General features: G+C 42.7%; 2 protein-coding genes across 5 annotated transcripts in view; one reads left to right on the top strand and one right to left on the bottom strand.

Annotated features, from left to right (window-relative positions):
- Nucleotides 1–18,633, bottom strand: part of LOC124036161 (multiple epidermal growth factor-like domains protein 9) — a 39,778-nt gene extending 21,145 nt beyond the window's left edge. For 2 of the 3 annotated variants that reach the window (XM_046350363.1, XM_046350364.1), the window contains exons 1-2: nucleotides 16,685–17,378; nucleotides 2,048–2,246 (exon numbers count right to left, since the gene is read on the bottom strand). In XM_046350363.1, the coding sequence (XP_046206319.1) occupies nucleotides 2,048–2,246; nucleotides 16,685–17,237 (752 nt within the window). In that variant the 5' untranslated portion in view covers nucleotides 17,238–17,378. Of the gene's footprint in view, nucleotides 1–2,047; nucleotides 2,247–16,684; nucleotides 17,379–18,576 lie in introns of those variants that run through there. The other variant, XM_046350365.1, reaches the window with a different exon arrangement.
- Nucleotides 18,142–23,842, top strand: LOC124036162 (serine/threonine-protein phosphatase 6 catalytic subunit-like). Of its 2 annotated transcripts, none has more exons than XM_046350366.1 (7): nucleotides 18,142–18,276; nucleotides 18,874–18,969; nucleotides 19,103–19,168; nucleotides 20,769–20,910; nucleotides 21,036–21,115; nucleotides 21,272–21,481; nucleotides 22,953–23,842. In XM_046350366.1, the coding sequence occupies exons 1-7, from the start codon at nucleotides 18,202–18,204 to the stop codon at nucleotides 23,199–23,201; spliced, it is 918 nt and encodes a 305-aa protein (XP_046206322.1). In that variant the 5' UTR covers nucleotides 18,142–18,201; the 3' UTR covers nucleotides 23,202–23,842. The 2 variants fall into 2 exon arrangements, with proteins under 2 accessions (XP_046206322.1, XP_046206323.1); XM_046350367.1 differs by having other exon boundaries at nucleotides 18,263–18,337.
- Nucleotides 23,843–23,919: the final 77 nt, after the last annotated feature.

Raw genomic sequence — 23,919 nt, 5'->3', positions numbered from 1 at the left:
GGTAGCTTTTGTTTTGACTGATGGGCCCTGTGGCCAAGGATCTATTTCCCGGTTTGTTGTTGGTCCCCTGTGGATCTAGTTTAGTAAAGAGCACAGCGGGACACAGTAAGACATAGCTTCTTACAGATGAATGAATGGAAAAAGTAGCAACTTCCTACCAACGTGGTCTAGTAGGCTGGGAACCAAGCATATTCTTATAGCAATGTAGAGCTGCTACCAAGAGGAGCACATCCTTCCTATGCAAGATAAAAAGCGACGACAACTGAAACCGAAACAGTACATCTCATATTGAGCTTCAACTACAACGAATACCTCATCAACCTTCAATGGATTTACCATGTTTGTCTGAAGAGAACTATGGCTATACTTTAAGACTATGGCACTATACAGATCAGGTATATGCTCATGCTTAACCTAGATCCGGTCAGTTCACGTCCTTGAGGAAATATGAAGAACAAAGAGCTCAAGTTGAAATCCCAGGCAGGCAGCTCTGATCCAGACGTCTGCAAGCCAATGACTTCCTGGTCCTCTCCCAGGTTCCAGGCTGGAACAGATCAGTATTATGCTGTGATCTGGAACCAGTAGGTGATTAGTTTAATCCAAGCTCTCTGTTCCTGGCCATGCAATTAAATAGACCTAAGTGAAAACACACAGACACACAGAATTCCAATAGCAAATGTGATAGAATGCCAAATGGCAAAGTAAAAGATGAATATGACTGTAATATGAAAGGCTGGAGTGTCCATCAGTAAATGAGAGACATCCTCTAAAGCAGGGCTGCCCAACCCTCCTCCTGGAGATCTACCATCCTGTGGGTTTTCAGTCCAACCCTAATTTAACATACCTGATTCTACTAATTAGGTGCTCAACAGGACCTTAACTAGCTGAATCAGATATGCTAAATTAGGGTTGGACTGAAAACGCACAGGATGGTAGATCTCCAGGAAGAGGGTTGGGCAGCCCTGCTCTAAAGCATGAGGGAGGCTGGGGGGTCTGGGAGCCAGCTAATCTGTGTAAATCACAGTGCTTACCCACTGGGAGAGAGCTGGCCTCGCCTGGGTTAGACCACCACTACGCTAGCTGGGTTAGCACTGGGTAGGCTCAGACTGTCTGAGCAGGATCATATTATGTGGGCTAGTGTTACTGCGTGAGGGCAGGGCTAGCCCCATACGCTCCTGCCCTCAGAATAAACCCCTGGCCTAGCTGCCCCTTCACCTGCTCCTCAATGGATCTATACTCTACTCTTTCCGTTTTTGTGGTAAATTAGGTTTTGTCCCTGAATTTGAATCCTACAGCTTGAGCCCCATGTATATTCCTACATGAATGTACAAAATGTTCGTCATAAACTTAATTTGGCACAATAAAACAAACTCTATGTTATCTACCTGCATGCTGTATGTTGACAGTTGATTCACAGCCACTGGGCATTGGAAACATCACAAGGATGTTCACTCAGCTTTCTGACCAGACACATTCCTTTCAATTGTTCAGAAACCAAAATACGACAGCTATTTTTAGCGTGTTCCTAAGTCAAACAAGCTGCCTCTCTCCAAGTCACACTCATTCTGACACTGTAAGGCTGTATCTGAGGCAGTGTGTTGTTTAGCTCAGGATATGAGAACCAACCGAGGTCTGGCGAACCAACTGTCTCTCGATACAAAGGCCAGGGGGAGGGATGGTGGCCTGGTCGGCCAGGCTGCTGAACAAGACCAGGAACATAATGACTCCACAAGATGGCTCCAGTATATTATAAACACTAGAGATTTGAAGCTGCTCTAACTCTACAACATCTTGTGTGATAAGTTCATGTATATTTCAGAGCAGTATCTTTTATGCACAACAGTGTCTGCTAAATCAGTCATTCAAACAGTTTTTATACATTGTGATTTCTAAAACTACATCTCCCTGTGCTTTCGCCAAAGATGCAGTAGATAGGGACCAAAAAAAAATCTGAATTGATTCTGGTTTGGTAGGTGGTACGCTCTACTGAATGTATAGTGTTTAATTCCCAGGGCCATTAGTGCACAGAGGAAGCAAGTGCTCTTACCTGTCACATAGGTGGTTGACAGCGCCGTAGGAGTCACAGCCGCAGGCTATGCAGCTGGTGGTGCCATTGGTGAAGTGTCCTTCCTCACAGTCCTCACACAGCAGCCCCGTGTACCCTGACATGCAGACACACTGGCCTGTCTTCTTGTCACAGTCATCCACGTCTAGAACACCCTCGCTGCTGCAGTTACACAGAGACTCTGCAGGGACAGAGAGGAAGAGATTGTTATGATACGGCACCACTAGGATATTCTGTACACACACATATACTATGAGAAGTGTCAGATCTGGATGGCCGTGTAGACACTGCCGTGTGGGCATGTATTATTTATTTGAGCTCAGGTATGATGAGCATGGAGTCCGAGTGTTCCTTCTAGCTCTCTCCAGTTTGTTTCCAAGAGAGAGATGGCGGGGGGCGCAGAAAATGAGGAGGTAGGATAGAGACCGACTGTTGATGCATGAGACTATTGCGTTTCTTCCCGGGGGACAAATGTGAAATAGTAAAAACTGCCTCATGACATGCATAGGAAATACCGGGCTGCAATTGGTGTGCTGTTGAGCACATGTGGGCTGTTCTTACATGAGAGGAGACCGGTTGCTGCTACTCACACAGCCTAATTTACAAGAATGGTGTGGGAGGCTGGGGGAGGCAGGGCGGCTGCACTCTGTCATACCGTAAACCATTATACAATACTGTACATTGAAAGCTGAGAACAAAAAATGAAAGGTTTGAGGAATAATGTTAATTGCTGAATATGTGATATATGACTAGAGCAAACGAACAGTTGAAAATCCAGTGTGTTGACAAGGTTGCTTGTCCTTGCAAGTCCATGTAGAGGTTGAAATTGAAACAAATGGGTGTTGAAATAAAACAGTGTGTCCTATGATCCAATATGGTATTGTGCTGTGTTGACTATTAGCACAGTACTGTATGTTTCAGTGCAGTGAGATAGGAAGGGTTTGACCTTAACATAGTAACTTTTGTCCAACATTACTGCTCTAAACGTTCAGAACACATTGTTGTGCTGTCTTCTCAGACATCGGCATAGCCATTAGAGGGGATTTAATGTCATTTTCTGCAACAGTAGCGTCCTCAGATCAGCGCTCTCCATCTCTGGCCATTGTTCCAGCTTTATGTAACAGTGAAAGGGCATGGTTATGCAAGCCTGGAGAGCACTGTCAGCTTTCTATTTGTTCAATGAAGCCATCTTCCCTGCACAACCCCTCAGACTGTGTGAGATCCTGGGCCGTGTAGCTGCCAATCTTGCTCGATTGGGCGTACGAACGCACAAGGTTCCACTCTGTTGTATTAGATTTGACCCAAACCTGTAGTTTTTAAGTTAGGCCAATAAGTGTCTTTGGCATATTGTCTTGCAGTATTAAGGCTACTACAAGCTTCACTCCACTGATCTACGTGCGTGCACATGGGTGGAGTGGGATTTTGGGAAGGCAAGGAAGTCGCCTTCCATTGCTAAGACGTTGCACAGATCAAACAATGAGCCAGATGTTTCTCCAGGTGTATAAACTTGAAGCATCCAGTTGGCACTTTTAGAGCGGCGGCAGGTAGCCTCGTGGTTAGAGCGTTGGACTCGTAACCCAAAGGTTGCAAGATTGAATCCCTGAGCTGACAAGGTCAAAATCTGTCATTCTGCCCCTGAACAAGGCAGTTAACCCACTGTTCCTAGGCCATCATTGAAAATAATAATTTGTTCTTAACTGACTTGCCTAGTTAAATAAATAACAAATACAAATCTCCCTTACCAACAAATATGGTGACGAGAGGAAGCCCAGTGGCCGGCAATGAGAGAAGGATGGATTTTGGCATACATTTTTTTTTCGCAGTTGAAACGTTTGATCTCAATTCAAATTAATTAAAAATGAAAAGCTGACTTGTCTTGAGTCAATAAGTATTAATGACCTTTTATTTCAAGCCTAAATAAGTTCAGGACTAAAAATGTGCTTAACAAGTTACATAATAAGTTGCATGGATTCACTCTGTGTGCAATAGTGTCTTAAAATGATTTTTGAATGACTACCTCATCTCTGTACAAAACAGATACAATTACTTGTAAAGTTCCTCAGTTGAGCAGTGAATTTCAAACATAGATTCAACCACAAAGACCAGGGAGGTTTTCCAATACCTTGCAAAGAGGGGCACCTATTGGTAGATGTGTTTAAAAAAACATTGAATATCCCTTGGAGCATGATTACATTATTCATTATCATTGTTGATAGACAACAATAATTGTTTCACCTCTTCCACACTTGCTTTATGGAATTCAAAAGTACAATTCTTGTCTTTCATAATTTGGTCCGATATACTTGGATGTGTAGAGTCAGCGTTTGTTGCTGGCATGTCATCCCTAAGTTTGCTTATCGTGCCAATGAAAAAGTCATTAAAGTAGTTTTCAATATCAGTGGGCTTTGTAATGAATGAGCCGAGTTGGCTTTTTTCCCCAAAATGTAATTTAAGGTGCCCCAAATATTTTTACTATCATTCTTTATATAATTTCTTTGTTTCATAGTGTAGTATTTTTATGTAGTTTAGTCACATGATTTCTTAATTTGCAGTACGTTTGCCAATCAGTTGGGCTGCCAGACTTAACTTCCATACCTTTTGCCTCGTCCCTCTCAACCATACAATTTTTCAATTCTTCATCAATCCAAGGGGATTTAACAGTGTTTACAGTAATTTTCCTAATGGGTTTGTGCTTATTAGTAACTGGAATAAGTAGTTTCATAAATGTGTCAAGTGCAGCGTCTGGTTGCTCCTCATTACACACCACAGACCAGCAAATATTCTTTAAATCATCAACATATGCATCACTACAAAATCACTACATTATACACTATATTAGGCCCAGCATTTGGAACTTTGGTTTTCCTAGATATGGCTATTATATTGTGATCACTACATCCTATGGATTTGGATACTGCTTTAAAGCAAACATCTGCAGCTTTAGTAAAGATGTGATCAATAGATTGATGATTTAATTCCTGTGCTGTTTAACTACCCTGGTAGGTTGACTGACATGATCCAGGTTGCAGGCACTGGTTACAGTTTGACGTTTTTTTCCTGAGTGGGCAGCTTGATATTTAAATCACCCAGAAAATATACTTCTCTGTTGATATGACATACATTATCAAGCATTTCACACATATTATCCAGATACTGACTGTTAGCACTTGGTGGACTATAGCAGCTTCCCACAAGAATGGGCTTTGGGTGAGGCAGATGAACCTGTAGCCATATTACTTCAACAGTATTTAACATTAGATCGTAAGCTTTACAGGAATGTGGTTCTGAATATACAGTCGTGGCCAAAAGTTTTGAGAATGACACAAATATTAATTTCCACAAAGTTTGCTGCTTCAGAGTCTTTAGATATTTTTGTCTGATGTTACTATGGAATACTGAAGTATAATTACAAGCATTTCTTAAGTGTCAAAGGCTTTTATTGACAATTACATTAAGTTGATGCAAAGAGTCAATATTTGCAGTGTTGACCCTTCTTTTTCAAGACCTCTCTAATCAGCCCTGGCATGCTGTCAATTAACCTCTGGGCCACATCCTGACTGATGGCAGCCCATTCTTGCATAATCAATGATTGGAGTTTGTCAGAATTTGTGGGTTGCTTGTTTGTCCACCCGCCTCTTGAGGATTGACCACAAGTTCTCAATGGGATTAAGGTCTGGGGAGTTTCCTGGCCATGGACCCAAAATATCAATGTTTTGTTCCCTGAGCCACTTATTTATCACTTTTGCCTTATGGCAAGGTGCTCCATCATGCTGGAAAAGGCATTGTTCGCACCAAACTGTTCCTGGAGGGTTGGGAGAAGTTGCTCTCAGAGGATGTGTTGGTACCATTCTTTATTCATGGCTGCGTTCTTAGGCAAAATTGTGAGTGAGCCCACTCCCTTGGCTGAGAAGCAAGCCCACGCATGAATGGTCTCAGGATGCTTTACTGTTGGCATGATACAGGACTGATGGTAGCGCTCACCTTGTCTTCTCCGGACAAGCTTTTTTCTGGATGCCCCAAACAACCGGATGCCCCAAAACAATGACTTTACCCCAGTCCTCAGCATCCCTGTACCTTTTTCAGAATATCAGTCTGTCCCTGATATTTTTCCTGGAGAGAAGTGGCTTCTTTGCTGCCCTTCTTGACACCAGGCCATCCTCCAAAAGTCTTCTCCTCGCTGTGCATACAGATGAACTCACACCTGCCTGCTGCCATTCCTGAGCAAGCTCTGTAATGGTGGTGCCCCGATCCCGCAGCTGAATCAACTTTAGGAGATGGTCCTGGCGCTTGCTGGACTTTCTTGGGCGCCCTGAAGCCTTCTTCACAGCAATTTAACCGCTCTCTTTGAAGTTCTTGATGATCCGATAAATGGATGATTTAGGTGCAATCTTACTGGCAGCAATATCCTTGCCTGTGAAGCCCTTTTGTGCAAAGCAATGATGACGGCACGTGTTTCCTTGCAGTTAACCATGGTTGACAGAGGAAGAACAATGATTACAAGCACCACCCTCATTTTGAAGCTTACAGTCTGTTATTCGAACTCCATCAGCCTGACAGAGTGATCTCCAGTCTTGTCCTCGTCAACACTCATACCTGTGTTAACGAGAGAATCACTGACATGATGTCAGCGGGTCCTTTTGCGGCAGGGCTGAAATGCAGTGGAAATATTTTTGGGGGATTCAGTTCATTTGCATGGCAAAGAGGGACTTTGCAATTAATTGCAATTAATCTGATCACTTTTCATAACATTCTGGGGTATATGCAAATTGCCATCACACAAACTGAGGCAGCAGACTTTGAAAATTTATATTTGTGTCTTTCTCAAAACTTTTGGCCACGACTGTAGACCGCAACACCGCCTCCGTTGGCATTTCTGTCTTTTCAGTAGATGTTATAACCATGTATTGCTACCACTGTATCGTCAAAGGTATTATCTAAGTGAGTTTCAGAGATAGAATATGAATGTCATCTGTTACAAGCAAGTTATTGACTTCATGGACCTTGTTTCTTAGGCTACATATGTTAATATGGCTACTTTTAGCACTTTTCTAGGTTGCTTTACTGGGAAGCTTATCAGAGGTAGACTTACTCATGTTATTGACATTGGAGCTGATAGCGCAGGGTGAGCTGCATAAAGTGATCTTCCTAATATTGCACACCGCCTCAGTGCTAACAGTGTACCTCTGGTTTATAGGCTCATGATTACTGCTTACAATAGCAGTAGGATAAACAGATCTATTCGGTGCAATTAAGGGTACATAAATTAAATTACCTACATTTGTGATTGCCAATTCCCCCAAGATCATGTACATTTGAAGCCGCATTATGACGACTCATTGTCACAATGGTAGGGATTAACTGAGCTGGTATTGGATCATTTACCAGTCATTGTTTCAACGCAGCATTGAAATGCATGGACAGAGTCCAGGAGCCAAGATGATTTGGATGGACTCTGTCATATTGGTAGAGTATATTTTGTTTCCAGAAGGTGTTAATAAAAGTGACTCCAGCAGAGCTACAGTAGTCTTTTAGCCAGATGTGTGATCCGTAATCCGTTTTTTTTGTAGTATTTTAATGCTAAAATCAGTTTAAAAAAAAACAATTTTCAAATGTTCTGAGCTAGCCCTCCTGATGTCCTTTGACCCCACATGGACTACGACAGTGTCAGCTCCCTGCATCAGTGGTAGAACAGTTGGAAGCAGCCTTGTTATGTCCTGTTCTCGTGCTCCTGTGTAGAACAGGGTTTTTGCCTTGGGGACTGAGATGTTTTTCACCACAGAGCTGCCTATGATGACAGTTGGTGATGTTGAATGGGCCGGTCTCTCAGGTAGCCTCACGGTCTGGTGAGACTGGGAGCTCCGAGGATCTGAACCAGAGATAGAAGCCACCGGAGAGGGAGACAGAGCCGAGGACGAAGGCGCAGGTACCTCTGGATCCAGGGCAGCAAAAGCTGTTTCTGGTCTGTGTCAGTTCCAGGCTCAACATCTCCATGGAGACCCCCGTTGCCAGAGGTCACCTTCTTTGACTTCCACGGCGAGTGACGTTTCTCCATGGCTGGTTGGTTGGGTCAAGATCAGCTCCATTCTCCAGAGGAGGGGGAGACCCCTTCGGGATGAAACCCTGCCTTGCAACGGCCAGTCGGCTGTGGAGTGCCGGCATAGTGGCGAAACTTCCAGCAGACCAGAGCGGCATCCAGCTACTGGGGTGGAAGAAAAATAAAATGTAGGTGGGGGTGGGTTCCCCAGTAGCTTATGTAGGTTTGCTACTTAATTGTTAAGAGTAGCTACTTCACTCCTGTAGTCCTCCTCCGCAAGCAGTTGCTACATTGAAAGTCAGTGTGGTCCACATTCTTCCGGAACAAAGCAAAGTAAACCCAGCTCCTGCAATGCTGGAAATGTTCAATAGCGGCCTCCATTTGAGAACCGCCAAGCCAGCTAGGCTAGCTGGGCTTTCGGGTCTCTCCCCCATACAGAATCTCGCAGGATCCCGGGACAGATAGCAGCACTCACAGCAATTGATCCCAACACAGTCGCAGGATTCAAAATAAAATAACAGTATATAAAAACACTGTCAGCTTTTAAACTGAGGTCTATAGTTCAGGTTTCAGTTTCGGCATTTGACAGCATTCAAGAACAACAAACATAGGTGTGTTGAACCTGCCTGTGGTTGCGGTGGGGATATCTATGAATATACCCAGTCACTACAAAGATACAGGTGTCCTCACGAACTCAGTTGCCAAAGAGGAATCAAACCGCTCAGGGATTTCACCATGAGGCCAATAGTGACTTTAAAATTGAATGGCTGTGAAAGGAGAAAACTGAGAATGGATCAACAACATTGTAGTTCTCAGCAATACTAACCTAGTTGGCAGAGTGAAAAGGAAGCCTGTACAGAATAAAAATATTCCAAAACATGCATCCTGTTTTCAACAAGGCACTAAAGTAATGCTGACAAAAATGTGGCAAAGCAATTAACGTTTTGTCCTGAATACAAAATATTATGTTTGGGGCAAATCCAATAGAACACCTTACTTAGTACCACTCTTCATTTTCAAGCATAGTGGTGGCTGCATTATGTTATGGGTATGCTTGTAATATTTAAGGAGGTTTTTAGGATAAAAAAAGAAACCAAATGGTGCTTAGTACAGGAAAAATCCTAGAGGAAAACCTGATTCAGTCTGCTTTCCACCAGACACTGGGAGATGAATTCACCTTTCAGCAAGACAATAACCCAAAACACAAGGCCAAATAGACACTACAGTTCAGTGGAGGCTGGTGGGAGGAGCTATAACGGGCTCATTGTAATGACTGAAATGGAATAAATGGAACGGAGTAATATTTTATTTTCCATGTGTTTGATTTTCCATTCTATTTATTCCATTTCAGCCATTACTATGAGCCCGTCCTCCTATAGCTCCTCACACCAGCCTCTACTGCTGGAATTGCTTACCAAGGCCACATTAAATGTTTCTGAGTGGCCTAGTTATAGTTTTGACTTAAATCGGTTTAAAAATCTATGGCAAGACTTGAAATTGACTGTCTAGCAATGAACAGCAACCAACTTGACAGAGCTTAATGAATTTTTTAAAGAATGTGCAAATCACAGGGGGTTGGTGGCACCTTAACTGGATAGAGTGTGCTTGTGTTAATGACTGGAGTGGAATAGGTGGAATGGTATCAAATACATCAAACACATGGTTTCCAGGTGTTTGATGCCATTCCATTTGCGCCGTTCCGACCATTATTATGAGCCGTCCTCCCTTCATCAGCCTCCTGTGGTTCACCCTGACCACCTCCTGAAGTGGTCAGACAGTTCTGAACACAATCAGACCACAAGTGACTTTGTTACTTATGCAAATGAGATATTTCTGGATATAATTTGCAAAAATGTCTAAAAACATGTTTTCACTTTGTCATTAAAAGGGGTATCGTGTGTAGATGGGTGAGCAAAAATATTTTATACATTTTGAATTCAGGCTGTAACACAACAAATGTGGAATAACTCAAGTGGTATGAATACTTTCTCAAGGCACTGTACATGCTAGAATGTTCCAATGGTCGTGTTCACACTTGACACTTACATGCGACTTCTGCTATCAGAATACGAATCTCGCATTGAAAATACAAAAGTCGCTTTGTGGTCTGATTGTGATCAGATCTGTCTGTGGTCAGGGTGCATTGTGTGCGGATTTCTCCTCAGTCTGGGTGCAATCAGGCTACCGAAAGCGCATACAGTGGGCGACGTTGCTTGCTATATTAGCTTGCTGGCTAGCTACAGAGGTTAGCTAGCTACTTAGCTACAGTTGGTAGCTACTGCCATAAGCTGTTTTGTTATAATCATATTTTGCCTATTCCACCATTGTAGAACGCATACTGGCATTTGAATATTGCGCAGGAATGGACACAATGTGGACATAGTAGACATATTTAAATGTAAATGTAGATGCACGACATTTTCAGAAATGTATATTTAATACATTCTGAATTAAGGTTGTAACACAACATAATGTGGAATAAGTCAATGGGTATGAATATTTTCTGAAGGCACTGTACATACTAGAACACGCCAATACCATCTCGCTAGCTCACGCTTGGCTCTGCCCACCTCCTTCCTTCTTCTGCGCATTGTGATTCATTTTCCCACATCTGCATGTGAAATAGTCAGATTTATAATAGAAAAATATGCCCTGGCCTCCCGAGTGGTGCGGCAGTCTAAGGCACTGTATTGCAGTGCTGGAGGTGTTATTACAGACATGGGTTCATTCCCCGGGGAGGGTTTGGCCTAGCGTTGAGGTCATCATGTTTTGGTCATGAAAAAAAACCCACATGGCCATCTAGTTGGCTACAGCAGGTTCTACCATTTCACAATAGGTGATGCGTATTACAAGAAGCCGCCCCTTTTGTGACAAAAAAAAGAGGCATTGCAACACTGTGAATCTCCCGTCTGCGTAGACCATGTAATAAGCTTTACTTAACGGCCTTGTTGCAAACAGAATGAATGATTTGGAGGGGATTTTTTAACACAAGCTTCCTTCCTTTCAGTTTCATACAGGCCAGTAATGTGGAATGAATACAATGTTCAAATCAAATACAACAGGTACAACCTTACCGTGAAATGCTTACTTACAAGCCCTTAACCAACAATGCAGTTCAAGAAATAGTTAAGAAAATATTTACTAAATAAACTAAAGTGAAAAATAATTATTAAATAAATCAAAAACGAAGGAGTCCTACAAACCTGACTCAGTTACACCAGCTCTGTCAGAAGGAATGGGACACAATTCACCCAACTTATTGTGGGAAGCTTGTGGAAGACTACCCGAAATGTTTGACCCAAGTTAAACAATTTAAAAGGCAACGCTACAATACTAATTGAGTGTATGGAAACTTCTGACCCACTGGGAATGTGATGAAAGAAATAAAAGCTGAAATAAATCACTCTCTACTTTTATTGTGACATTTCACATTCTTAAAATAAAGTGGTGATCCTAACTGACCTAAGTAAGGGAATTTCTACTAGGATTAAATCAGGAATTGTAAAAAACTGAATTTAAATGTATTTGGCTAAGGTGTATGTAAACTTCCGACTTCAACTGTAGGTCCTGGATGTCTGGAAGCTTGGCCCCAGTGATGTACTGGGCCGTATGCGCCTTACAGTCAGATGCCAAGCAGTTGCCATACCAGGAGGTGATGCAACCGGTCAGGATGCTCTCGATGGTGTTGCTGTAGATGTGGACATCAAGGAACTTGAAACTCTCGACCCACTCCACTTCAGCCCCGTCAATGTTAATGGGGGCTTGTTTGGCCTTCCTTTTCCTTTAGTCCACGATCAGCTCCTTTGTGTTGCTCATATTGAGGGAGAGGTTGTTGTCCTGGCACCACACAGCCAGGTCTCTGACCATCTCCCTATAGGCTGTCTCATAATTGTCGGTGATCAGGCCTACCACTGTTGTTCCGTCAGCAAACTTAATGATAGTGTTTGAGTTGTGCTTGGCCACGCAGTGATGGGTGAACAGGGAGTGCAGGATGGGACTAAGCACGCACCCCTGAGGGGCCCCAGTATTGATAATCAGCGTGGCAGATGTTTTGTTGCCAACCCATACCACCTGGGGGGCGGCCCATCAGGAAGTCCAGGATCCAGTTGCAGAGGGAGGTGTTTAGTCCCAGGGTCCTTAGCTTAGTGGGCACAGGGACTATGGTGGTTTGTTTGAAACATGTAGGTATTACAGACTCAGGCAGGGAAAGTTGAAAATGTCAGTGAAGACACTTGCCAGTTGGTCAGGGCATGCTTTGAGTACACGTCCTGGTAATCCGTCTGGCTCTGCGGCTTTGTGAATGTTGACCTGTTTAAAGGTCTTGCTCATATGGGCTACAGCAGTGGTTCTTAACCTGGGTTCGATCGAACCCCAGGGGTTCGGTGAGTCAGTCTCAGGGGTTCGGCGGAGGTCAAGACACAAATCCGAGTCATATGATTCATGATGACACACTCCGCTTGGCCATCGTTGGCTGCAGGTGATCACGCTACATCGCTTGGCCTATCTGTGCTGCAGGGAATTTGGTGCGCTCAGTAGTCGACTTGTGACTGTCGTGATGGTACGTCTTGTGATTTCTTTCTTAATATTTTAATCCCTTCATACTTACTATGTCGAGCAAAAAAAGAAAGTGGTCGGACGAATATGTACAATATGGATTCACATGTATAACGGAACGTAATGGGAGTCAGCGTCCTAACTGCATGATTTGCAATGCTAAATTGAGCAATTCTAATCTAGCACCGGAAAAACTAAGAGAACACTTCCTTAAGCTGCATGGAGTGGGAAAATACAAGAACACAACGCTCGCTGAATTCAAGGTGAAGAGAGCCAGATTCGATGAAAAGGCTACTCTGCCTGTTCTCGGCTTTGTACCCATCAACAAACCGATCCTCACAGCATTGTGCGAAGTTGCTTACCTGATTGCAAAGCAGGGAAAACCACACACAATTGGTGAAACACTCATAAAACCAGCTGTATTGAAGATGGCGAATATCATGCTGGGAAAAGAGGCTGAAGTTAAGTTATCCCAAATTCCTCTTTAAAATTACACCATCAGCGACAGAATAGAGGACATGAGCAAAGACATCTTGGCTCAAGTAGCTGCAGATCTGATTTCAAGCCCGGCAAAATTCATCTTTCAACTCGACAAGACCAAATCAAATCAAATTTATTTATATAGCCCTTCGTACATCAGCTGATATCTCAAAGTGCTGTACAGAAACCCAGCCTAAGAGACAACAGACGTTTCCAATCTAAGCTTGCTGTATTCGTGCGCTATGTGAAAGACGAGGTGATAAAGGGAGATTTTTTATTTTGTAAGCCTCTTACAACAACAACTAAGGCAGCCGATGTGAAGAAACTTGTGGATGACTTCTTCAAAGACAACAATCTTTCGTGGGATATGGTTTCTGCAGTTTGTTCAGACGGAGCTCCAGTCATGCTGGGAAGAAAGTCTGGTTTTGGTGCGCTAGTGAAAGCCGATGCACCACACATCATTGTTACGTATTGTATTCTGCACAGGCATGCGTTGGCAACAAAAACCTTGCCTCCAAAACTGGCAGAAGTATTAAAAATTGTAGTGGAATGTGTGAACTATGTGCGAACTAGTGCTCTGAGGCACCACATCTTCAGTGAGCTGTGTGAAGAAATGGGCTCTGAATTTGAGGTACTTCTGTACCATTTTAACGTTCGGTGGTTATCCCGGGGACAGGTGCTGAATCGTGTTTTTGCCGAGCATGTGGAATTAGCCCTGTTTTTGCAAAAGCACCAACATTGTCATGCAGATTGCTTCAAAAATTCTGAGTTCATTCTCATTTTAGCATACATGGCTGATATCTTCGCAGCTCTCAATCAAAAGATGCGGTGGAGTCAACATCATCGAAGTGGAGGAAAACCTGAAGGCTTTTCAAAAAAAGCTACTGTTATGGAAACGACGAACAGAGAATGATAACTTCGCAAACTTTCCCCTGCTGGATGACTGTGTAAGTAAGATCGAAGATGTATCTGGAATCGGAGACATTTCTGTACCTGCTGAACTGAAGCAAGCAATTGCCACGCACTTAGATGAGCTTGCAAAGTCTCTCGACGGATACTTCCCTACAAGAGAGTCATATCCAGCATGGGTGAGACAGCCGTTCACGTTTAGTGTTGAGACAACAGATGTCAATGATGAGAGAGATAGCGGGATGAAATCATTGAAATTCAGCAGAGGAGATCGAGTGAGGTTCAACAGCAACTCTTCAGAATACCTCGATGAAATCATTGAAATTCAGCAGAGCCAGGTTCAACAGCAACTCTTCAGAACAACAACGCTTTCAATGTTTTGGTGTCAACAAATGGTAACGTACCCTGTTATTGCTAAGAAATCTCTGGAGATTTTCATACCGTTTGTTACAACATATCTTTGCGAGCAATCCTTTTTTGAGGTTGCTGGACATAAATGAAGAAAAGGAAGAGACTTTGTTGCGAAAATGACATGAGTGGCACTTGCCAAGGTGAAGCCGCGCATTTCTGAACTGGTCTCTGAAAGGAAACAGCAGAAGTCACACAGATTTGCAGTAAATATTCAGTATGTTTTTGTGTGAAAATCATGTTTTGATGATTTTGTTCTTTGAACACAGTGATGTTGATGCATGGTTCATTTTGTGCACCAGTAAAATATATACCTATGTTTTGAATTTGAAAAAAAATCACATTTTATTTTTTCCAATTAAGAAGGGTTCGGTGAATGCCCATATGAAACTGGTGGGGTTCAGTACCTCCAACAAGGTTAAGAACCACTGGGCTACAGAGAGCGTGATCACACAGTCGTGAAGAACAGCTGGTGCTCTCATGCATGCTTCAGTGTTTCTTGCCTCGAAGCGAGCATAAAAGGCATTTAGCTCGTATGGTAGGCTCGCGTCACTGGGCATTTGCGGCTGGGTTTCCCTTTGTAGTCCGTAGTATTTTTCAAGCCCTGCCACATCTGAAGAGTGTCAGAGCCGGTGTAGTAGGATTCAATCTAAGTCCTGAATTGATGCTTTGCCTGTTTAATGGTTCATCTGTGGGCATTCTTATAAGCATCCGGATTAGTATCCCGCGCCTTGAAAGCGTCAGCTCTAGCCTTTAGCTCGATGCGGATGTTGCCTGTAATCCATGTTGTTGATGTCTTTGTATTTTCAAGTATTGTGGTGCGAGCATCATGTTATGGGTAGGCTTGTCACCGGAAAGAACTGGGGAGGTGTTTAGGATCAAAAGGAATATGAAAGGATCAGGTTTGTTAGGATCAAAAGAAAATCCACCCAGTCTTCTGAAAATCTGAAAACCTAACCCAAGGATAGAGTGGGGCAATTCCAGAATGGATTTCCAAGAGGTGTTGAGTTTACCTGAATGGTCAGGTCTCAATCCTGATTTTAAATCTGCTAAAAAAAAAGAAGTTTCCCTAAAAGTTGCACTAGGTTGGTAGAATATTTTTCAAAATGATTTACAGCTGCACTCAATATATTCTAATTTGGTATTTCTTAGTAATTAGGACATTTTTAAATAATTGTTCTTTCTTTTTGAAAATGTGGATTAGGAAGTGTACATCTATGGGGTGGGGTCGCATTTAATCCCTTTTTAGATTCATTTTTAAGGCAGTAAAATGTGAAGAATGTGGAAGGGGTGTGTAGACTTTCAAGTGTTGCTCACCCCAATCTCTACATTGGAGGGGACTGTCGGAACGTTTACCTTCATGCAATATTTCAAGCGCAGAACAGCGGGGCCAGAGACGAGGGAGGTGGGAGACAACATAATCCGCTAAAGTTATAACAGTGCTGGTTTATTCATGTCTTGGTCTGCTCATTTTGATTGGATGTGGTGTAACATTCCCCTGTCCCCCATTGGTCTAAGGATGTTAAATAGACACAAAGGCCACGGGGATCAAACCACTGTCCAAACGGACACGTGTTGTCTGCTTGTAGGAAAAATAAACCTTATCATGGTGGCAATTATATGCAGACATGGAGAAGTCTGTGTGGATGGATGACTAAAAACAAGGGATAAACACCCTCCTCCCCCTTCCCCCTCTCATGCAATCACCATAATATCTGACACACTTACGCATGTCACATATATAGCCTACCTAATAAAGGCCCCACCATCTATGGGAACGCCAAACGTAGCCTATAGTAATATTACTCTGGAACCGGTATGTCCTAATTCATATGGATAATTTAGTTATGACTGATCATTTTGCAAGGAGAAAGCCGTCCATGGTTTGAGGTCCACGATCTATTGTTTCTACAATCTCAGTTTCTTCGCCTGCCTGCGCTCTGCGTCAAAAGACATACTGCGGACGTTTTGGTTGTGCCTTTGGTTACATGTTAATAGATTATTATTATTGTTTGCATGAAAATGGACATTTCTGCAAACATACGTGAATGTGTGAGGTGATTAAAAGGTCAGAGAGTAAAATTCCATATAGGCTATCAGTCTAATGAGGTGTATCCATTGTGGAGGTGTGGCAGAGGGTATTCTATACACAACACAATATAACATAACAATTGATGCGCCTTGGAACATTATATATGTATTCTTATCACATCTAAGCGCCAACATAGGCTCACCTTGACTATTGTCGGAGGTAATCTTTGCATCGATGTTATCTGAAGACCACGCATCATTTGTCGTCCGCTGAGAAACCATGGAGACCACGGTCTGCAGCGTTTTTTCTGGAGGAAAAACTGATCGTGCATCAGTGGATCTTTTGCTTGAATTTGATGTTCTGGAGCTCAACGCCATTATTTGTTGTATAGGAGTTGAAATCATTTCTATGCTTGGCTTTGGGGTTATAGGGTCCGTTGTCGGTGGCTGAATTGTGGTTGCGGTTGGCGAGACAGGAACCGTGGAGACCTGTATCGTTTTGCTGGTCGCTCTGGCGGAGACAATTGTGGGCGACGGCGTGAGCCCAGTTACTAGGCCGAGAACAAACCTGTCCTCAGGTAAACGATTGGGCAAGGTGGTGTAGAGCTGCTCCAAGCTCTCGGATGCTGAGCGAGGCTTCCTGGAGATAGGCGACGCATTGTAGGAGTTGATGCGAGGTGCAGCATCAGCAAATCCAATATACAAAATAAATAGCAAAGCCGGGGATATGTACATCATTAAGGCCGTTAACCTCATATTCAATTTCAGCTCTCCATGTAAAGCCTTAGTAATGGTCTGTCTCAGACCTTTCCCTGAATGGACTAGCCTATGTTGTTCGCAATTGCTACCCAGTGATTGCGAACCGAACTACCCGCAGCTTCTTGACTTCACTTTCAGTTCAACCTAGCCCAGCGCAATGAAAGGAAACGCTTTGGATTGTCATACCCTTCAGCCAATGAGGGCATTGAGGGGATGTCTCGTGGTATAGTTAGGTGCGTTTGTTTTCCCATCGCAAAGGCATTTGATTGGTTCACTGCGTAATCGTGAGCCAGTGCGCGATGAGTGCAATGAGAAATATGTTTGATTTTCCATTTGACACACTTTAAAAAATATATAAATAATCTAAAATTACGTTATTTTACGATTATAGCCTAGACTAGACATTACATCCATTCGATTATGGGACATTAGGCCTTGGCTATTCATGAAATATGCATATGCCCCTCTTTAATCGATGTACCCCCTATAAGCAGCAACACGCTGAAAAAGTAAGCTATCCAGGACTTTAGGCCTAGACTCGAGAAAAAAAGATGGGGATGTTTATTATGCCTACGCTGTAGGATATGTGCGCGCTGTCGCCTAATCACCCATTGTTTCTACTGGGTGCGAGCTCCACTACGTGGCTATAGGCCTAAACACCTGTCGTCTACAGTCATTCACATTCATCAGCAGTGACATGAGCTGCCCAACAAGTTCAAGATCAAAGAAACAGAGCTGTTACACTGAATAATTAAGCATTTGATTATATGATTGGACAATCCTTAAAGAGCCCACAATATACATTGTCCGGAGATCTGGAGCCTATACAATCTAAGGCCAAAGTAGTGCATAACCCACACAGCAGATGGCAGCACAACGCAAATTATTCATTAAATCCGCTAGACTGAACCAAACATGTAGGCTAAGAAGGGTAGAAACAATTTAGCGAACAGCTGATACAATGGCGCCACTGGACCTGGATAAATACGAGGAGATTGCCAAGCAGTGTAAATATTTACCTGAAAACGACCTCAAGGTGAGAATCACTGCATGCGCAATGGCGATCACTGAAATAAGCCCGATGAGCAGCACGTATAGTAAGTAGCCTACTTATCAGACCTAAACAATGGCAAAATGGCTATCACTTCTAAATCATAGACCATCTAAACTGACATAAAATCACACATACAGACTGTGATGCCATTATACCCAAGAATTTGAATATCATCATCGTGCTTGACACAATTATTGGTATGATATAAAATGTGCCATTTACAGTAGCTTTTATTTATTTGATGTAACTAGGCAAGTCAGTTAAGAACAAATTCTTACTTACAATGACGGCCTATCCTTTCCAAACCCTACGACGCTGGGCCAATTGTGCGCTGTCCTATGGGACTCCCAATCACAACGATTGTGATACAGTCTGGAATCGAACCAGGGTCTGTAGTGACTCCTCTAGCACTGAGATGCAATGCCTTAGACCACTGTGCCACTCAGGAGCTTAGTTGTCACTAGTTTATGGTTGTTGCTATTATGACATTCATTCATTAAATCATTGCTTGGGCATTACATCACACATCACGTCAGACTCCTCCTTATTCTAAAGGTGTGTGTGTTTTTTTTCCCTCAGAGGTTATGTGATTATGTATGTGACCTATTGCTAGAGGAATCCAATGTCCAACCTGTGTCCACACCAGTGACAGTGTGTGGGGATATACACGGGCAGGTAGGCTACTTCATTGACCTTCACAGCCATAGAGCATCATTGCTAAATATTTGTTTTCTTATATTCTATTTCTTTGCATTCTTTATTTTCCAGTAATTCTGAAGTTAACTTGGTTGTTTCTTCATTCAATCAGTTTTATGATCTGTGTGAACTCTTCAGAACCGGAGGACAGGTCCCAGACACAAACTATATTTTCATGGTGGGTATAAACTCAACTATTATCCCCTCGTCCACTCCATTTATGTTATTGTTGCCCCCCCCCCCCATGATGAAATCGAGGAGGGGACTGGATCTTTCTCCGTCCGTCTGTTCATAAGTTAAAGGCGCTACATGGACAATTTGACGTCTGCATTGGCCGTGCAGCACTTACGTGATACAGCCTCTGCAGAAGTCAAGGCATTCATACTACTTGTGCTTTGCAGAGCTGTTGTGAAGGATGTTGCCTTCTTCTTCTTCCATATTATTATTATTATATTATAAATGTGAAGGTGCATGCCAGCCACCTACTGTGCTTTAGTGTGTGGTCAATCACGGTTTACAACATTTCTAAATCCTCCTACCTAACTCAGTACTTCTGAGAAAATAAAAAAGAGCCCTACTAACTTCTGATAGACCATCCCCCAAATCCCTTCCAACCCCCCCCCCCCAACTCGGTCGAACTTCATTGACCCAACACTTCAATATTTCCTTCTCTTCAACACACTTACAACAATATAACAACACATGCTCCACGGTTTAATCCACCATACACTCCAGACACAAACCATTCACATGCTTGCCAACCAGATGTAATGACGAGTTCAATGTGCAATGTCCTAAGTGCAATCGAGCAAACGCCACTTCTTCCTTCCTAATCTGACCTTTGAATCTTGGTCCACAACAATTCTTTGGAGGGCATATAAATGCCAGCCCTTGGGCTCAGAGTCCCATCTCTTCTGCCACACATCTATCAAAATGACTTGCCGGCCCTTGGGCTCAGAGTCCCATCTCTTCTGCCACACATCTATCAAAATGACTTGCCGGCCCTTGGGCTCAGAGTCCCATCTCTTCTGCCACACATCTATCAAAATGGCTCTGATCCTACATTTGGCCTCACCTCTACCTAGTGGAACATTAATATCAATTATATCTTGTTTCAAAGCTCTTTTGTCTAACAGGTCTACAATTTAATTCCCTTCCACACCCGAATGTGCTGTGACCCAAAGGAAGTTGTAAAGGAAGTGACTTTGTGTTTATACAGGACCTCACCTACGGTCAACCAATCATGTCAATGCGGAGCTATTCAGAGCACTCCGCATTGTCAACATTTTAGAGGCGCATGGCGATACAGTACGAAACTCATTTTTGCTTCTGCATGCCTCTGGAGGCTCCGCAATTGTGTCACACGACGCCTCTGACCATATTTTGGGATCAAGCATAAATTGGCTTTAAATCACATGCAATATCTCAGACAGCTGGGCCAATTTTGACGAAATGTGGGTGAATGATGCGTCTTGCCATAAAGATCCGGCCTTTAAAAAATTACCGATTGGCCCAAGCTATAGTAATTAACTGAAATGTGTTAGTCAGACGCTGCATCATTCGTGGGGGACAACATGTTTGCTGTTACATTTTAGTGACTTACAGTAGTGAGTGTACTTTTTCCCCACTGGTCCCCCATGGGAATCGAACCCACAACCCTGGCATTGCAAGCGCCATGCTCTATGAACTGAGCCACACTGTTGACTTATGTTTCATATTGTTTACAACATCCATCAATATTGTACCCATCAGGATTCTGTGTATTTGATTCTCTGCAGGGTGATTTTGTTGACCGGGGATATTACAGCTTGGAGACACTCACATACCTGCTGGTGTTAAAAGCGAAATGGCCTGACCGCATCACACTTTTAAGAGGAAACCACGAAAGCAGGCAGATAACCCAAGTGTATGGATTTTATGGTGAGATTTTCTTCATCATTAATTCACCATATCCAACCCAACCAAATGTTGTATTAACACATTTGTAATTGACTCCAGTTGCTCTAGTTATAAATGGGATGTTCCTGGTCTATGTTGCCTTTCAGATGAATGCCAAACCAAATATGGAAATGCAAATGCCTGGCGCTACTGTACCAAAGTATTTGATATGTTAACAGTTGCAGCGGTGAGTGTAACTCTATTGCTTTGTATTTCTGATTTCCTGCATTAACAGCCCCCATGGCACAATTTTAGCATATCAAGCCAACATGAAGATATTTTCTACTGTCTCAGTTACTCAGCATTCTAATGCTGTGCTTTGTTTTTTGTTTTGTTGTGCCAGCTGATGGATGAGCAGATTCTGTGTGTTCATGGGGGCCTCTCCCCGGACATAAAGACCCTGGACCAGATCAGAACCATTGAGCGTAACCAAGAGATCCCCCACAAGGGAGCATTCTGTGACCTTGTGTGGTCAGACCCCGAGGATGTGGACACCTGGGCCATCAGCCCCAGGGGAGCTGGGTGGCTGTTTGGTGCAAAGGTCACCAATGAGGTGAGTACATTGTTAATTTCACACGGTAATAGACATACAGTACCAGTAAAACGTTTGGATACACCTACTCATTCGAAGGCTTTTCTTTAATTTTACTAACAGCTTCATCTGGAATGCTTTTCCAACAGTCATGAAGGAGTTCCGACATGCTGAGCACTTGCTGGCTGCTTTTCCTTCACTCTGCAGTCCAACTCATCCCAAACAATCTTAATTGGGTTGAGGTCGGGTGATTGTGGAGGCCAGGTCATCTTATGCAGCACTTCATTACTCTCCTTCTTGGTCAAATAGCCCTTACACAGCCTGGTTGTGTGTTGGGTCATTGTCCTGTTGAAAAACAAATGATAGTCCCACTAAGCGCAAACCAGATGGGATGGCATATCGCTGCAGAATGCCGTGGTAGCCATGCTGGTTAAGTGTGCCTTGAATTCTAAATAAATCACTGACCGTGTCACCAGAAAAGCACCATCACACCTCCTCCTCCATGCTTCACGGTGGGAACCACACATGCCAAGATCATCCCTTCACCTACTCTGCGTCTCACAAATCCACGACTGTTGGAACCAAAACATCTTAAATTGGACTCATCAGACCAAAGGACAGATTTCCATTGCTCGTGTTTCTTAGCCCAAGCAAGTCTCTTATTATTATTGGTGTCCTTTAGTAGTGTTTTTTTGCAGCAATTTGACCATGAAGGCCTGATTCAAGCAGTCTTCTCTGAACAGTTGATGTTGAAATGTGTCTGTTACTTGAACCCTGTGAAGCATTTATTTGGGCTGCAGTTAGAGGTGCACTTATCTCTAATGAACTTATCCTCTGCAGCAGAAGTAACTCTGGGTCTTCCTTTCCTGTGACAGTCCCCATTATAGCCAGGTTTTTGCAACTGCACTTGAAGAAACCTTCAAAGTTCTTGAAATTGTCCCTGATTGACACATTCATGTCTTAAAGTAATGATGGACTGTCATTTCTCTTAGCCCTATTTGGTAAATTAGCTCAAATAAGCAATCTTTCTGTATACCACACCTACCTTGTCACAACACAATTGATTGGCTCAAACGCATTAAGAAGGAAAGAAATTCCACAAATGATTTTAACAAGGCACACCTGTTAATTGAAATGCATTCCATGTGACTACCTCATGAAGCTGGTTGAGAGAATGCCAAGAGTGTGCAAAGCTGTCATCCAGGCAAAGAGTGGCTACTTTGAAGAATCTCAAATATAAAATATATTTTGATTTGTTTAACACTTTCTGGTTACTATATGATTCCATTTGTGTTTTTTCATAGTTTTGATGTCTTCACTATTATTCTACAATGTAGAAAATAGTAAAAATGAAGAAAAACCCTTCAATGAGTAGGTGTGTCCACTTTTGACTGGTACTGTACATGAAATGGGTAATAGTAATGTTTTTTTTCTCACATTCACATTTATCTCACTGTCTTTCTTTTTTCATGAATTATCCCTCGATGTGCAGTTTGCTCACATCAACAACTTGAAGTTGATCTGTCGGGCACACCAGTTAGTCCATGAGGGTTACAAGTTCATGTTTGATGAGAAGCTGGTCACAGTCTGGTCGGCTCCTAACTACTGCTATCGCTGCGGCAACATTGCCTCCATCATGGTCTTCAAAGACGCCAATACGAGGGAGCCCAAGTTGTTCCGGGCGGTGCCCGACTCCGAGAGAGTCATTCCACCCAGGACAACGACACCATATTTCCTGTAAACACTGCACTAACGATCATCAGCTTCCACCGCACTGTTATCAAACACCACATTTGTAATGCGTCACATGCAGAGGAGCGACAACTCTTGTTGAAGTGACACCACTGATTTTGTCATTCCTATTTTATTAAAGTGTGTACGTTATACGCGTACTGCACGTTTTTGTGTCTGCTGTAGCTCTGTGTACCAACCCACATGCATTGACACAGAAGTACCATATCAAGTAATACCACTATGTTTTAGGTGATAGCAGTGTCAATATTTTATGTTTTTTATTTAACGCATGGCATGTTAGATTAAATTCATTATGGTAGTTTACAATAAGAATACATGAAGTGAAACAGGATCACTTTTAGCCACTTTACAGGAAGAAGTCAGTTTGTTTGACTTGTTTCAGTTTGACTTGGGTCTATTTGTAACCTATTCAGCCTATAGAATGTTATTTCTCAGATGTTTGATTTTATTTTTGTAATTTCTATTTATTGAATTTTGTTTATCGTGTGGATATATATAAATCACTCAAATCAGAAACAGCACATATGAACAATTTTGTTTTTGTTCAGAAATATGTTTCATGAGAATTTATTCATGCACTTAGTTCTTTTGTAATGTAGTATTATAATAAAGCTATAAGCCTGATAATTTGAGGGAAGCACATCTTAAGATGAAGACCACTGATCTAAAGATAGGCAGGCCTATGAGAGCAGTAAGCCTAGCTG

This window comes from Oncorhynchus gorbuscha, linkage group LG05, assembly GCF_021184085.1.
Source record: "Oncorhynchus gorbuscha isolate QuinsamMale2020 ecotype Even-year linkage group LG05, OgorEven_v1.0, whole genome shotgun sequence".
Taxonomy (NCBI): Eukaryota; Metazoa; Chordata; class Actinopteri; order Salmoniformes; family Salmonidae; genus Oncorhynchus; species Oncorhynchus gorbuscha.
The sequence above is the reverse complement of the archived record's forward strand: the minus strand, read 5'-3'. Positions and strand labels throughout refer to the sequence as shown.

What these genes read in the sequence shown, in the direction of transcription:
- LOC124036162 (XM_046350366.1), top strand. Translation starts at nt 18,202, where the DNA reads ATGGCGCCACTGGACCTGGATAAATACGAGGAGATTGCCAAGCAGTGT. An exon ending in GTGGGGATATACACGGGCAG is followed by an intron (nt 18,970 to 19,102) that starts GTAGGCTACTTC and finishes TCATTCAATCAG; the next exon opens with TTTTATGATCTGTGTGAACT. An exon ending in ACACAAACTATATTTTCATG is followed by an intron (nt 19,169 to 20,768) that starts GTGGGTATAAAC and finishes GATTCTCTGCAG; the next exon opens with GGTGATTTTGTTGACCGGGG.